The sequence below is a fragment of the Jaculus jaculus genome, chromosome 1 (genome assembly GCF_020740685.1).
Source record: "Jaculus jaculus isolate mJacJac1 chromosome 1, mJacJac1.mat.Y.cur, whole genome shotgun sequence".
In the NCBI taxonomy this organism is placed as follows: Eukaryota; Metazoa; Chordata; class Mammalia; order Rodentia; family Dipodidae; genus Jaculus; species Jaculus jaculus.
Window position 1 is genome coordinate 217,074,454 of NC_059102.1, and position 17,034 is coordinate 217,091,487.

Sequence of the window (17,034 nt, forward strand, 5' to 3'; positions counted from 1 at the left end):
TCTCTGAATCTATCCCATGTGTATTTCCCTTACATGCTAGATTTACCCCATGGGTGCTCTCACTAACTCCAGGCTTGCTACCTGTATAATTTCCTTAAACTCAAGGTAACCACGAGTGTAACTCTTCACTACTCATTTCTCCTTTGGATTTCTTGGTCCTTGCTTTGATATTTTCTCTTTGTTATTTTTCCCTAAGTTACCACCATTGGCTCTTTTAACTTCCTTCCATGGAGAAAGCACATGGCAGGTGCCATGGGTGTTACTTCTAAATCTTCCTTAATAGGCTCGTAAGTTCTATCCTCCACATGCTTGTAGCTGTACTCCAATCTTTCCTCAAAAACCTCTATTTCTCTTAAATGAACCTTATGAACTATACAATGCTTAACAAAGGTTGGCCATGTTTCATATTTCCCACATGTTTATGAGTCTGCCCCAGCTTTTCTTCCTAGATCCCAGTCTCTCTTAAATAAACCCCATAATTTGTTATTTCTCCCCAAATAAATTTAATAATAATTTATACTTCTTGAGTCAAAGTTTATCAATTCTTTGTTAAAGGTAGTACAGAACCCAAACTTGGGGCTCATAAATTTTGTTTATGTGTTTGTTCATCACCTGCTAGACATCCAGTTGCTTCCATCTTTGGGCTTTGTGAATAGTGAGGTGCATGTTCATGTGCCAGTTTTTATTTGAATACCAATTGGAATTCTTTGGGTACATATCCAGGAGTGAAGTTTTAGAGTCATGTGGTAATTGTGTGTTTGAATTTTTGAAGAATAGTTAGGCTGTTTTAATATCCCCCAGCAATACTCGAGTTTCAGTTTTTCCAAATCCTTACAGAGAACTTTTATCTTCTTGTTTTCTTTCGCTTTTCTTTTTTTTTTTAAAGTTGAGCCATTCTGTTGGGTATGAGATTTCTGTTTTAATTTTCAGTACTTTAGAGATTAGGAAAATTTGGCATCTTATCATGTGTTTATAAAATTTTTTGAGAAAGGTCTATTTGGGTTCTGTATCCATTTAGACAATCTGTAGTAGATATTGCTAGATTCAGTTTTTATGATTTTTTTTGTGCGTGGTTTGTTTCTTTGAAGAAAGAGAGAGAGAGTTTTGTGTGTGTGTGTGTGTGTGTGTGTGTGTGTATGTGTGTGTATGTGTGTGTGCCTAGAAGCCAATTTTGTCTTGTGGGAATAACTTCAGATTGTCACCCAGAAATCTTCATCTAGAAGATGAAGATGTAGTATCAAATTCTTTAGAGTCAGTATTTTTTCATATTTTTAAAATTTATTTTTATTCAATTTTGAGATTTTCATGCATATATATATATATATAATGTATTTTGATTGTATTCCCCTAATTACTACCTTTAATTAGCATCCTTCTTCTTCATTAATCTTCTTACTTTCATGCTTTTTTTTAACCCACTGAGTTAAATTTGGGTTGCTTACATGACATGGGTAAAAAGTTATTTGCTGTGAAATCAGCACCTCAACCAGTAGCTACACCACTAATGAACCTGACCTGATCCACCTCTCCTAAGAACTCATAGCTGCCATTAGCTACTCTGAAAGGTACAGCCTTGTATGTCCTTCCTCCATCAGTGGTAAAGCTGTGACAGGCTCAGTCTTGTTCAGGAAACCACAGTTGCGATGAATTCCTAAGTGCAGTGGCCACATTGTATCTAGAAGACAGTGTTTCACAGCCCTCTTCCCCATCCTCTCACTCGTACATTCTTTCCACCTCCTCTTTCTGGAGGTTTCCTAAGCTTTAGAGGGTATCATACTAAGATTAGTTCTGGTTGAAATCTTGATCACAGAAGTTTCTTACTACAGTGGGCAAAGATTAATGCAAAGATGCCTCATTGGCAAAAATACCAAGAATAAGTGACGACTGTGTGCTCAGCCTCCAACAGTACATCTAAACCACCCATCAGAGAAGATATTTTAAGCAAGAAGCTTTAAGTTGTAGGTGAGCACTTCATGGAACTTTTCCCTGAAACCAGTTTTTCTGTTTGTGTTTATTTTGTTCTACACATGAATTATATATCACTGTATTAAGTGATTTTTTTTCTACTCTATATGTTGATTCATCAGTAAAATTCCACTCTACTACTACTATTCCTTGGCCTACCTGTGGATGATGAGAATGAAGAATGAGGCACTCATGGAAATGCCTGTTCCTTTCACTTTTTCTTTATTAACTGACTTTTACAAACATGGTTAAATTTTCACTTGTCACAGTTTTTGGGAAGCTCTCTATATTTTGAGATCTTTTCAGTTCAGCCTTTTTGAGTGGCTCTGTGGAGAGGTATCAGATCCTTTTTTGGGGGCAGCTAGGACCCTTTCTAGATTTCACTGTGTGAAATGCATTGGTTGAAAATCCCTACTGATGTTTCTTTTCCTCCCCTGTTGACTATAGTGCAGGTGTCCTCATACCCAGCAATTAATTACCAGACCTATCTGAAAGCATTAAAGGAAAAAACAAATAAATAGTATAACAAAACTTTCCCCCGCCCCCCGCTACTTCCTGGGCTGTATTCTCTTCAGAACCTAAGTCAACAGCTTGTCATAGGACAGAAACTTTTGTAAACCTAAAAGCTGAGAGGCAATGTATGATATGAGTAGGAAATCATATGACTTTGGTGTTGAACTGAGATGCTTTTAACTGTACATTCCTTGGCAAATTAATTTAATTCTGTTTAGTATTTAGTCAGTGTCTGCAAGTATAAAATGGAAAATACTACATATACTTAACTCATTCTGTAGTTACAGGTAAGAAATTAAGCCCCATATGGATACTTGTAGTCAAATGTACAGTGCCACATGACCTGTCAGAAGTGCTAGCCAGCCCTTTCTTTTCACACATATGGTTTCATGAGTTGGAGCTTGTTTCTGAAGCATGTGTTTTCTGGGATTGACTTAAGCAGTTGTGAGCTATGCTCAGGTAGTAGGCAGAGAAACTTTTCCCTAGAGCAGGAGTGTGATCTCATAATATATACATCTTTGAATTTCTTATTATTTTGCATAAGACAGTGGACCCACAGGATGAAAACAATAAAAAGTGGAGAATATCTGCACCACCACTAGGAGGGTCCCCAGTGGAAGGGGGGCAGGGATGAGGGAAAGGTTGGTACTAACTAATGATGTATCCATACTAAGTATGTCTATAATTAAGAAATAAAGAACAAATAGAAGGAAAAAATCAAGTGAAAAAAAAAGATTATGGGGCTAGAGAGATAGCTTAGTGTTTAAAGCACTTGTCTGTGAAGCCTAAGGACCCAGGTTTAATTCTCCAGGTCCCGTGTAAGCCAGATGTACGTGGTGGTGCAGGCGTCTGGAGTTTGTTTGCAATGGCTGGAGGCCCTGGCGTGCCCATTCTCTCTTTTTCTCTCTCTGCCTGTCTCTAATAATTAAATAAATAAATAAGAAAAAGGAAAAAAAAGTTTTCCAATAAAAAATTACTTATTTATTGGGGAAGGGCAGATATAGAGAATGGGCATGACAGGACCTCTAGCCACCATAAACAAGTTCCAGACACATGTGCTACCTTGAACATCTGTGGGTCCTAGGGAGTTGAACCTAGGTCTCTAGGCTTCACAGGCAAGTGTCTAAATGCTAAGCCATCTCTCTAGCCAGAAAATCTTTAATTTTGGTAAATGTACAAGCAAAAATTTGTTATATGGGGCAGTGGTCTAACATATACTCAGCTTTGTTTTAGTGTGTTGTGTGTTATTTTACAAAATTGTCTATGTGTTTTAATTTACCTAAGTCAGCTGGAGTTACTATTTACCAAATGACAAGAAGAAATAATTAGAATGAGCAATAGAAGCTTCAGTCAATGGCCAGTTATCTGGAGCATGTAAGGGGAGAGGTATAAATCATGAAGCACATTGGTGCATCATGAGTCTTCACTTTTGACTATTCCTCTCTGCCAGACTCTGCAGGACACTGACTCTCTCCTGGGGCAGACTGTCGGGCTTTGGGATCCAGTGAGAAAGTGGGTTTGCTTGATGCCTGATTTCACTATAGATATTCAGCAATTTTGTGATGCTGCTTAGTAGGGAGTCTTAGTGTGAGAACTTGAGAAGGCTGTACCATAGTCAGCCAGATCCCCTGATATAGTTTTTCTTTCCCTTGTTTTATTATAGGAGAAAAAAATCTTCCAGATCCCCTGGATGCATGCAGCTAGACATGGCTGGGATGTGGAAAAAGATGCACCACTGTTCAGAAACTGGGCAATCCATACAGGTAGTAAACTTCATATCATTCATCAAGGCATGAACTTCTATTTACTTATTTATTTTGTTTTATGTTATTTTTTGGTTTTCCAAGGTACAGTCTCTAGCTCAGGCTGACCTGTAATTCACTATATAGTCTCAGGGTGGCCTCTAACTCTTAGTGATCTAGGAGGATCTAGATCTAGATCTAGATCTAGGGTCCCTCTGCCTCCCAAGTGCAGAGATTAAAGGCATGTGCCACCATGCCCAGCTACTTATATTTATTTTTGATTATATATGAAATCCTGTGTCCTGTGACTCATGCCCAGGCATATCTAGAATACACAAGGAATATAAACTCTATCATTCACAAGTGATGTCCTCTATCCTATAGGTTCCTAGTCCTTAAATTTCCCATAGATGTGCTATTCTGTTCAGTAACCAGCTTGTCCCATTGCACCTCAGACTACCTAGGTTTCTAAAGTAAGTTCTCATATCTTGGAAACTTTCTCAGCTCCAGACAAACCAGGAGAATCTGAAATGAAAAGGCCTTTCTGAATTTTTTCTCAGACAAAACTGTTTTCAGCATTTTTTTTTTCTGTGCCTAATTTTTCATCTGTTTTTCTTGATCTTTGGCTACTTTGTTAGGAAAGCATCAGCCAGGTGTAGATAAACCTGATCCAAAAACATGGAAAGCAAATTTTCGGTGTGCCATGAATTCCTTGCCTGATATTGAAGAAGTTAAGGATAAAAGCATAAAGAAAGGAAATAATGCTTTCAGAGTATACAAGATGTTGCCCTTATCTGAACGGCCTTCTAAGAAAGGTAAGTATTTACTGACTAGAAAAGATTGCTTAATATATACTATGGTGCCTTCATGATTTCTTGACTTCTGCCTCTGTAGTTACTCTGTGATAATTCTACCCTTATCTTTCTTGGAAAAAGAAAAGACTTTCAAGGCACCAAAGGCATAAAACATACATTTGGAATTTTGTTCATGTATGGATTAAAATATCAAGTTGGAGTGTTTTAGACGGAATTACCATAGGGAAGTTAATGTTTCTGTGTAATTCATGAATTAACTCAGAAATACTTTGCTATTGCCACAGGAAAGAAACCAAAGACAGAAAAAGAAGATAAAGTTAAGAACATCAAGGTAATCTTTGGTTATTCAGGAAGCTAAAGTTATATATAAATGATTCCTATTGTTTCATAGAATGGGTCACGTGATCTTTGTTCAGTGTGTGTGATCTTGCTACTGTGTTCATGTTCATGTCTCCTCCTTGGCCTGGGCACACTTGCAGATACACATACACATGTAACCACCTTAATACTCAGAAAGGTTTAACTGAAGTGAAAACTCACAAAGAGCTTAACATTCTCTCTATCTAGGCCTCTATCTAGGCCACCCTTGCCAATCAGTCACTTAGTTCCAGCTAATCTCCAGATACCAGCTTGTGTCTGACACTGAAAAAATATTTTCAGGCTATTAAATACACTTAACCTTTAGTAATTATTATGTACTTTTGTGAAGATATATTATGTATATTTCATACATATTCCATCACAGGTTGGGGGCTCAGTAGCTCAAGTTCTCCACTCATGTAAGTCTCAATAGTTTTTCTTTTCTTTCCTTTCTGTTCTGTGGCTGAACCACCTGTCACAAGAGTTTTCTATGGGGATGTCTGTGTGTTTGAACTATTTTATTAGGGTAGGTAGTCAACTTTCCTACATTTCTGGGATCTTTGTGCATGGAAGGTATAGCCCTTGCTAAATAGTGAGGGAAGATCCAAAGATCCCATGCCCAACTGAGGATAAACACCCACCATTGCTCAGCAAAGAGCAGGCAGTAAGCTGCTATCACCCAAGATGATGAGGTCACTGGCTTCTGTTTGCAGAGGAAGAAACAAATAAGGGTTGAATAGCACATGTCTAAGGCCATGTTGTTATTGATAATGGAACTTAAGGGAATTGTTAAACATTCTAATTTTCAATTCAGAAAAACGATTGAAGAAAAACTTAAACTGAGTACAGTGTTGAAAAACAAGACAGTAAATTGAAATTCTCAGCAAAAAAAAAAAAAAAAACCAAAATGCAAAATGTTTAATTTCAAGTATATCTTTAGATTTGTGAAAGGACAGTGTTGTTTGTTATCATGGGGGATTGGTTCTAGGCTCCCCTCCTCCAGGTATGAAACCATAGATGCCCAAGTCCCTTATAGAAAATGGTATAGTAGAATGTACAAAGAACATATGTACCGCCTATGTATTATAAATCATCCCTAGTGTACTTACAACACCTGGTACAATATAAATGCTGTATAAGGAGTTGTTATACAGTATTGTTTGAGGAATAATGATAAGAAAAAGTATGCATATTCAGTACAGACACGATTTTAATTTCTGTAGTGTTTTCTATCTGCAGTTGATTATATATATGAAGAACTTGTAGATACAAATGACAGATTGTAGTTAGATTTTGAGGGTCTATAGATTTTTTTGTCTGTTTGAGACAAGGTCTCACTGTAGCCCCAGGTTGTCCTCAACTTCACAGTGATCCTCCCACCTCACTCTCCCAGGTGCTGGGTCTAAAGGCATAAACCACCATATTTGGCTTTACCGTCACTTAAGAAAAATTATTTTCCCTAGAAAATTTTATAAAATTCTAACTGTTGCCATATTGTTTCCCACAGTGTTTTCTTAAAGAACTACCTTTTTATTAGTGTTGCTTCATCAGGAATATATAGCTTTCCTACAGATGTATGATTTGAAGAATTTGCTTCAGTTTTAGGTGTAATTGTGTCATATGATTATGTTTTCACAGTATCTAGCACAATAACTGATAAATAACTGAATGTATAAGTATTTGTTGAAAAAATATATAAATATACAAATAATATAGTGGCTGGGGTAAGAGGTTTTACATTAGGTGAAGATTTCATTTCATAAGTTTAGTTAATAGAAAAATAACAGTGGAAGAACATGTTCACTTTACAATATATTTTGCCCACATATGCTCACTGTATTCCATTTAATGAAGCATGCAAAATGTTATAAAGGCACACCATCCTTTTATGTATCTCTAAAAAAGAAAAACTGTTTCCAGACAAATTGTGTTATGCAGTTCATAAGACATGTGCTATTTTAGGATACAGGAATGTGGGGCACTGTGCATCCTAGCCTGCATGTCATGCAAAGTACTCATGAGTAAAGGGTATCTTCAGTCACATCAGCCTTGAAGTATCTTCCATGTGGCCAGACACTAACTTGAACAAATTGTAGAAGGCTCAGCTGTGGGTGGGGCTTTGATCCAGGAACTTCCCCTTTTGTGCAACCATGTGGGTTAAATTCTATGTCAGCAAAGTGTATGTTGTGAAATACTTATGTGAAAAAAGATATGGTTAGGACCTTAAGTGACATTCATTGTTCCTTTAACAGAAAGCTGATGAGTCATCATTCAGAGAGCAGCTGAATTTCTGAATATAAATCACTTTGCATTCATCTTACAGTGTTACAGCCAACATGGATCAGGCCAGTGGGACTCCCAGATTCCACACTGCATGACTGCTAAAGCCAATGTGTTGACTACAAAATTCTGTATTACCTACAGAATGCTTCCAAAGTTAATTACCCAAGTGGTCTGGAAATATGCAGTCAAAGAACCTTGACCTTAGTGAGCTATCCTGAGCAGGTGGCATAAATCTATAATCGCAGCAGTTGAGAGGTAGAGGATGGAGGATCAGGAAGAGTTCAAAGTAAGCTTCAACAACATAGTGAATTTGAGGCACTGGCATCTCTGACTCAAAAGAAAAACAGAGGTTGGGCAATGGCTCAGTGTGTAAAGTGCTTGCTATGCAAACTTGAGGACCTAATTCCAGTTTCCCCAGAAGCCATGTTAAAGCCAGGTGTGGTAGCAAGTGTCTATAATTCCAGTGCTAGGAACTAGAATGAGGAAGGTGCCTAGGGTGTGCTGGCTAGCTTGCCTAGCCCAATTAGTGATCTACAGTTTCAGTGAGGGGCCTGTCTCAAAAAAGTAGAGAGCAGTTGAGGAAGATGCCTATCATTGAACTCTAGCCACACACATAGAAAGAAAGAAAATGAAGGAAGGAAGGAGAGAAGGGGGAAGGGAGGGAGAGAAAGAGAAAGATAGAGAAAGAAAGAGAAGGAAGGAATTAAGAAAAAGAATATGCTACCGCAAACAAGAAAACATAAACAAAATACTTAAGTATATAACTGGTTAGACTAGGCAGATTTCTACTGAGAAAATTTGTCAGTGTGTGTCCAGTGTAACAAATGGTATGAATATCTGCTGTTGAAACAAACTCTTCTTGATCTTTAAGTTAAAGCTTTCATTTGCAAGACTGCTTAGGATATGTTGGCCAAATACTGAAGTTTTTTTTTTGTAGGTCACTGAGATGGTTCATCTCTATACTCTGTGTTGCCTCAGAAACTGGACCCAGGGTCATGTAGTAGATGTGGAAGTGATGCCTTGACATTCTGTAACATTCTTTCTGTGACTTTATCCTATCTTCTCAGTGAGCCATATGTTGTTAAACTCAACTCTGTCTGTGTGGCTACCTAAGGATATTAGAACAAGAAAAACAGTGGAGAGCAGTACTAGATTATACCCTATCAATGCATGTAAGTATATGCTTCAGAAAATATCACAGAACAGAGAGCTCTGCGGGAACTTAGACAAGACCAAGAACAATAAAGATAAAAGTAGGTAGAACAGAATTAGTTGACAGTTTTGAGCTCCTCTAAATGGTGTGATTACCTTATTCAAGTCTCCCTATAATGGTCAGATTTCTTCCCTTTTACATATAAGGGAAGTGTAGGCACAGAGAAGCATTTTTCTAGCATTATACTACTTTGTAGAGTCGATGGCTGTCAGGATTTGTGCCCTTTAAACTCACTCTGTATCTTCTGGAAGCTGTGGGACTGGACCCAGGCTTTGGGAAAGGAGGTGAAGATAGGATAAAATGATGGTGTTTCTATAGCATCAGTTCCTTCATGAGTGAAGATCTAGAGGTTAGAATTGTTTGATCTGCCCTGGATGAATGTGAAAACTGACCTAATTTGAGTAGGTCTTTGTGTGAAGGGACAATGGGAAATAAAGATGTGTAGGTAGAGTGGATATAGATGAGTGCTTCCTGCTTCAAGGAGTTATTTAGATATGAAATATACATGCTTGCAAACTGTAAAGCTTTTAGATCAAAGCATTAGTGTTATGATGGAAATAAAATTAAGAAAGGCCTAAAGTCACTTGGTAAAATCACTGTTATATTACTTTCACATTTCTGGGACAAAACACCCAACTAAAAGCAGCTAATGGAAGGAAAGGGTCTACTTCAGCTTATAGTCTCAGGAAGAAGCTTCATCAAGGTAGAGGAAAGCGTGGCATAAGTAGAGGCTGAACCTCTCATCTTTACGCAGCAGCTGGCAGGAAACAGCAAGCGTGAGCTGAGCTTTGGCAAGGAACCTGAGCTATAACACCCAGAGTTCACCCCTAGCAATATACCTCTAGCAAGCCTCCACCTCCCAAATTGCCACTAGCAAGGGACTAAGAATTCAAAACACATGTAGCTATGGGGAATATCTGACTCAATCACCATAGACATTTATTGCATTGTGTTAGCTCTGCATGTAGATCTGTTGATAGAAGTTACAGAAAAGTAACAAACTTTCTCATAGGACTGTTTGCTATAATAGAGACATGACACTGTTCAGAGGGCAGGCAAGTGACCACCTGTTAAGGCTGTTACTGTAGAAGTTCCTTTATTGGTTTCAAGAGCTTTATTGTTTTTAAACCTTGATTAGATGAAATCACAGACATATAATCCACTTGAAAAATCGATGACACAAGAATTACCCAATATGGAAGAAGTCATTAGGCTTTTACCTTCACTAGTTCCTCCTTTCACCTGCTGGTGCCACTGAAAGCTGATAGGCTGATTTACCTCCATGGATAACTTCAGGAGATAAAATTGAACTCCTTGCAGAAGATTTTTGGAGTATTTTGGATTTGATATTTGAAGAAAGTTTTTGCTCATGGTGGTTGGAAGGGATGGAAAGGAAAGAGACCACCACAGTAAGTGTGGACAAAGGTGGTGGCAATTAAGATGGAAAAGAAGGGACATTTCTTCAGTGTGTGGAGAAGGATCCAGCAGATGAGGACAGGAGTGGATTAAAATGGAAGACCATAGAGAAATGTTGGGAGTGGAATGTTTGTGGAGAGCAGGATGGGTTAAACCTTGAACTTGTTTAGTATGAAATGTATATAGTTCTGGAAAGAAAATATAAGGGAGAAGGTTGGAGCTAACCATTGCTAAGTGTTGGTCTTTACTCCAGAGCAATGTTGGAGATCTTGCAGTCACACTGAAATTCTAGGAAATGAAGGAGAAGGAGGAGGAAAGAGGAAGAATGAGCCAAGGAGAAAAGGCAAAAGGGAGCTTTAGTAAGAGAAGAAAGACAAAAGATAGCCTTGCTTCATGGAAGGAAGTAAGCAAGAGGCTTTGGCCTATTTTGGTGACAGCTTTTGTTCTCTGTGGCAGTATGTCTACTGTAGTTTGGTGTATTCACTCTCTAAGGTCCAATTCACGGGTCTTCTTTATGAAGCTCAGCTGTGAGCCTGGAATATTTGTAACACAGAGACCTACAGATATCCTTTATTTGATGTCCTGAAATTGGCTTCAGTAGACTAGTTTTTTGAAATAAATTAAGACATTTTGGGGGTGGGGTTGGAAATGATCTTACTGCTATTACATTGGCCCTTGGCAGAAGAGATTTAGATACAAGGCCTGGGCACAAGGATGACACAGAAGGGGTGTAGAGCAGGGAGGTAAGATGCTCTGCCCCCTCCCCCCAGACCCTCTGCTCTGCTCAGTCTTAGGTTTATTCCATACCCATCCAGCACCATCTAGCAAGCCTACCTCAGAGACTAAAGATCCAATAATTTTTTGGGGTGGGGTCTAAATAATGCTGTCCTTTCTCTTTTTTTCTCAATTTTATTAACATTTTCCATGATTATAAAAAATATCCCATGGTAATACCCTCCCTACCCCCACTTTGAAATTCCATTCTGCATTATATCCCCTCCCCATCTCAATCAGTCTCTCTTTTATTTGGATGTCATGATCTTTTTGTCTATTTTCTCTTGAACTATCTCTGGTACTAATTTTCTTTTGCTTAAAATCTCTTAAACTATAGACCTTAGATTCTATAATTATAGAAAGTGTTCTTGAGCCTTAATATTTGGCAGAGTTAATGCACTGTGGGAGGAACCGGACTCTGAGCATGATTATTTTTAGTTTTCTTTGCAGTGAGGCAAAAGTCTTAGAAACCAAGAAAACCATAGGCAACTTGATTTACAGGAGGCCCTCTATCTAACATAAAAGATAAATTGAGAGATTAGGCTGGCATAGGACTAGGGCATTAGAGAGGCCTGGGACAGGTCATTTATGGCCTGTATGATACCTGTATACATGTTTCATAGAGAACTGTCACCTCTTTTCTCAGTTTTGGATTCTTGGATTTCCTACCTAAAATCATTTCGTAAATTTAGACTGAGCTTTGTGACTCTTCTGTCCTGTGTTGGTTGGTTCTACACCCTGGATGGAGACCTTTCAGAGAGAAAGAAGCTCAGTGCATTATACAGTATAGCTCACCATCTTGTCCTTCTGAAAGGGTAGTACCAAGGAGTGTCTGTACTGAAGGCTTTGAAATTTTCAGGGGTTTTTGATGTGGGGATAAGTGGAGTAGGACAAGTTCCAAACAGTGTCTGTTCATTGGTTGAATGTTATTCTCCATTGTAGGCGTGGGCCAGAGATCAAGTAGGCAGGAGGAGTAAAACAGTGATCCAACCAGTTCCAGTTCATAGGAATGAATACAGGGTGCTAGGGTTTATCAAGACAGTATCTCCTGTGGTTGCACAGCTCTGCCTGACCAAAGACTTAGCCTAGTTTCTGTACCTCATCAGACTAAAAGTAGCATGATCTTTAAAAATTAATTTAGTGGGCTGGAGAGATGGCTTAGCGGTTAAGCGCTTGCCTGTGAAGCCTAAGGACCCCGGTTCGAGGCTCGGTTCCCCAGGTCCCACGTTAGCCAGATGCACAAGGGGGCGCACGCGTCTGGAGTTCGTTTGCAGAGGCTGGAAGCCCTGGCGTGCCCATTCTCTCTCTCTCCTTCTATCTGTCTTTCTCTCTGTGTCTGTCGCTCTCAAATAAATAAAATAAAATAAAAATTTTAGAAAAAAAAATTAATTTAGTGTCTGAATCAGTTTTCTCATGTACAAAGTGACAAAAGTATTACTTGCCACTTATTAAACTGTAGATCATGTGGAACACTTAGAGGTTATAATTATGAAGTCAGAATAATTTATATTTTAAATATATGTAAATGTGACTGCTTTGTTACTTTGATAAGAAACTGGAAATAGAACAAATAAAAATAAATAATAACCAGAGGACTGGGGAGATGACTCAGTCAGTAAAGTGTTTGCTGTGCAAGCATGAGGACCTGAGTCAGAAGCCCAGCCCCCATGTGAAAGCCTGATATGGTAGCACCTACCTGTAATCCCAGTGCTGGGCAGGCAGAGACAGAATAATCTCTGGGGCTTGCTGAATGGCTTGTCTAGTCCAATTGGTGAACTCCAGGTTCAATGAGAGACCCAATCTCACAAAATAAGGTGGAGTGATTAAGCAAGATACCTATGTCAACCTCTGGATTCCATATGCATATGCACACATGTGCATGCACACCTACACATACACATGTGCCCACATGCATGCAGACACATGTTCACAACACACACACACACACACACACACACACACACACACACACACGAGATATCAGAAGAAACTCAAGTGTGAAGAATTCTTTCCCTGATTTCTTCAGATATCTGTACTTGGTTCCTTGAGATGGCAGTGGAATAATGGAATGTGGGGCATGACTGAGCAGATGGAAAGGGGGCTGTTGAGGGAACCAAGGAGAATGGAAGATACTGTTGGAGAGGTAGGAGTTGCAACATTGTCAGATGATCCATGTTGTCAAAAAGGAAGAATGCTGCTCTCCCTGTTGGATACTATGTGGAGCTGAGGGAAGGGGACTTGAGAACAGGTTTTTTTTTTTTTTTTTTTTTTTTTTTTTTTTTGAGGTAGGGTCTCACTCTAGCCCAGGCTGACCTGAAATTCACTATGGACTCTCAAGGTGGCATTGAACTCATGGCGATCCTCCTACCTCTGCCTCCCGAGTACTAGGATTAAAGGCGTGCGCCACCACACCCGGCTTTGAGAACAGTTTCATTGGTGACCTTTGATAGTAGCATACATATTTGTTTCATTTAGTCTTCACACCATCCCTATGACACAGACTCTATTATTGTCTTCAGCTTACAACTATTTGCAGTACTCTTAAGAGAGGCTTCAAGAGGTTCAATGCAGTCCTGCAAATGAATGAGAAGTATAGGATTCAGGCTTTGTCACATGGTCTGTCTGATTCCAAAGTCCATTAGCATCCTCTCTGGGGCTGGGTTCTGCAGGCCAAATAGAGGCAATAATGTAATAGTTAAGGGTACAGGGAAGAAGCAGAGCTAGGAAAGGCAGACATTTGTTCATGAGTTTGGCTATAAAGGAGGGGGAAGCTGATGAGTGACTCTTCTTCTCAAGAAGGACTGTCCACTTAGATGTTATAAAAGAGAGAACTATATATGATGTTCAAGAGAAGAAGTTCAAGAGAAGAAAGGGGTAAAAATTTTGCTCAGTGGAGCTGTTCTGGGTACTTTCTGTTCTGGGTTTTTCCTTTAGCAGAGAAACTATGCAGTGACTTTTTTTTCCTTCTTAAGCTGAACAGTGAGATAGTGTCTTCGAGGCCATGTTTATCTAGTGGGATCATGAAAGAGGAACTTCACTAAGATTTTTCTGGGGGGAAGATAGTCCAACTAGTATATAATTTTATTGGTAAAGAATGCTTACCATGATTTAGACTGTCCGTTCCTCCTAACTTTGTGTGTTTGTGGTGTGCATGCATGTATGTGTACTTGTATATATGTGGGTGCAGTGTGTGTGTGTGTGTGTGTGTGTGTGTGTGTGTGTGTGTGTGTGCCAGAAGACAACCTAAGTATCATCCTTAAGAATGCCATCCACCTCCTTTACAGGGTCTCTCATTGTCCTGGAGCTCACCAGTTAGGCTAGGTTGGTTGGCTAATGAGCTCCAAGGATCTACCTGTCTCCACTTCCCCATAGCTGGGATTTTAGGCACATGTTACCGTGCTAAGAATTTTATGAGTACTAGGAATCAAACTCAGGTCCTCATCCTTGCAAGGCCAGCACTTTACTGGCTGAGCTATCCTCCAGGACCCCTCCTGGATGTTCAAAGCACATTCTCACCTCCTCTTTGACCATATTTCCAATCTTATTTTCCATATGCTCCTCCAGCTTCTTTTTTTCCATTTTGAATTCTTTGGGAGTTCTGTATGGTTTTTGTCTAACTTATCTTGCCATCATCCAAAAATTTCAATCTTGAATTGGAGAGATGGCTTAGCAGTTAAGCTTGCCTGTGAAGCCTAAGGACCCCGGTTCGAGGCTCCATTCCCCAGGACCCACGTTAGCCAGATGCACAAGGGGTGCACACATCTGGAGTTCGTTTACAATGGCTGGAGGCCCTAGCATGCCCATTCTTGCTCACTCTCTCTCTCTGTCTGCCTCTTTCTCTCTCTGTCTATCACTCTCAAATAAATAAATAAACAGAAAAATTAAAAAAAAAATTCAATCTTGCTTGGAGGAAATGCTGTCCACAGAGTTCTGAGAGGAGTCACATGAACCTTAAACTGGATTTCTCCCATTGGTTGGTATTCTAGGAGTAGAGAGTTCAAGTACACTTGAATGAAGAAGAGATGTAAAGCTAAAATTAAGAAATTTCATGAGTATCAATGTGTAGCCTCTTGGGCTAGATGGGGTATTCAGGCATAAGAAGGCTGTTTATGTGAAGCCCTGGGTTTGGGATTGTCCACCTGGACTTGGGCTAATTAGAGGGAGGCTTCAGCTGAGATTGTGGTCTATGTTACCAGGCAGCCACCAGTGCAGTGTGCTCAAGTGGCCACAACCACAGACTGGACCTGAAAGTTCATTTTTGCCTTCCTCTGGACTCTGTACTTGAGCCAGCCACTGAGCTAGAACCTTTACTTAGAAGTGGCCCCTCCTCTTCTCACGAGCATCAGGGAGTTGGTTCTTTATAATGGTCTCTCAGTAGAAGACGACATGGAACTTATGCAGTGTGTTGACTGTACAGGGACAGTTTCGTAGCTCTGCTTAGCCACAAAATTTGTCTAAAGCTGCAAGCAGGTCTTTCCTCAAGGCCAGATGTTTGGGTACCATTTTCTTGAAAGGAAACAAAAAAAAACTGAATACCTAGTTTCTTTAATGCCAGGCTAATTTGAAGAGGCAGGGGCATACATTCAGGAGATGGCATGAATGACTAATTAATTGTAAGGCATTAAAAGAAATTAGATAGGTGGTAGAATTTAAGCTAAGCAAAAGGGAGGGGAGAGGAAGTGTTCTCAATACTTTTTTCTTTTCTTCTTCCTAGCAAGAACCAGTTGAGTCATCTTTTGGGCTTAGTAATGGAGTAAGTGATCTTTCTCCTGAGTATGCGGTCCTGACTTCAGCTATAAAAAATGAAGTGGATAGTACGGTGAACATCATAGGTAAACTGTTTTGACATCTTATTTTTTTATACACATTAGCAGCCCTCTGAGCTCTAAAGTTTGTAAAACAGTAATCTTGAAATAACATAGTTAGTAAAAGGAGGTTTTGGAACATCTCCAAATCCAAGTCCCAGTCCCCAGATTTCAGGGCTCAGCTTATTGAGACTTTGGGAATTAGATAAGGGAATATAGATGGATCAGACCCAAGAAAGAACCCAAGAGAAGAAATGTATCTTTCCCATTGACTAATAGTTAGCAGCTCTGAATCCCTCACTGTTCAGTCACATGGACAAGAATGAAATTCACTTAACTTGATAACCAAGAAGAGGAGAGGCTATCCCTACTTACCCCAGAAGTGGAAATTATTTTATAGGCCAGGAAACTGAGTAACAGAGGCTGGTAGCTCAGTGGCCCCATTAAACACTTTCTGTTGACTAGACTCAGTGCTCGTAGCAAGAAGTTGGTAGGGAGGTCAAGCCTAATTCCTGTTTTCATGGGGACACTTTAAACAGACAAACCCACAGGTAAGTGTGGCATTCCCATTGTGGTGAATACAAAGGAATAGAACAGAGGCAAGAGAAAAATTCTGGAACTGGATTTAGATGGGAAGGTCCGGGAAGAGTGACAAATCTCTGTGGCATGTGTGTGAGGAACAGCAGGAATTATGTGGAGGCAGGCATGATGCTGACAGGGACCCTGAGTAGAAAGACATCTGGGGGATCTGAAAGAAGACCAGTATGATAGAGTGTACTAAGCATGGAGAGTCACATGAGGTTCCCTCACAGGGTGGCAGGAAGTATCACGTGAAGACTTTGTAGGCCATAAGAAAAGGGTTAGATTTTATCCTAAATTGTTGGAAGATATGTTGAAAAAAATTTTTATGTTACTGTATAATATGGACAGTAAAATGCTGAAGAATAACCACTACCCCTTGGAGGGTTTAGGCAAGGGAGTGAAAAACTGAATTATATTGCTGAAAAGTTGTCTGCTATAGTGAATGGACACTGGGGACCCCATGTGGAAGTAGAGGCCCTACTAGCTTGTCTCAGAACCCAGACCTGCAGCTTAGTGGCCCTCAGATACCTTTTAGTTCATGAAATGTTAATATGGCTAATTTGGGC

The 17,034-nt window shown here is 39.6% G+C and overlaps 1 protein-coding gene across 4 annotated transcripts in view; it reads left to right on the top strand.

Moving 5' to 3' along the window:
• Irf2 (interferon regulatory factor 2) overlaps positions 1–17,034 on the top strand; it is a 93,042-nt gene that overhangs the window by 51,487 nt on the left and 24,521 nt on the right. For all 4 annotated transcript variants that reach the window (XM_045140990.1, XM_004666387.2, XM_045140981.1 and 1 more), the window contains exons 3-6: positions 4,142–4,241; positions 4,859–5,035; positions 5,320–5,366; positions 15,796–15,913. In XM_045140990.1, the coding sequence (XP_044996925.1) occupies positions 4,142–4,241; positions 4,859–5,035; positions 5,320–5,366; positions 15,796–15,913 (442 nt within the window). The remainder of the gene's footprint in view (positions 1–4,141; positions 4,242–4,858; positions 5,036–5,319; positions 5,367–15,795; positions 15,914–17,034) is intronic.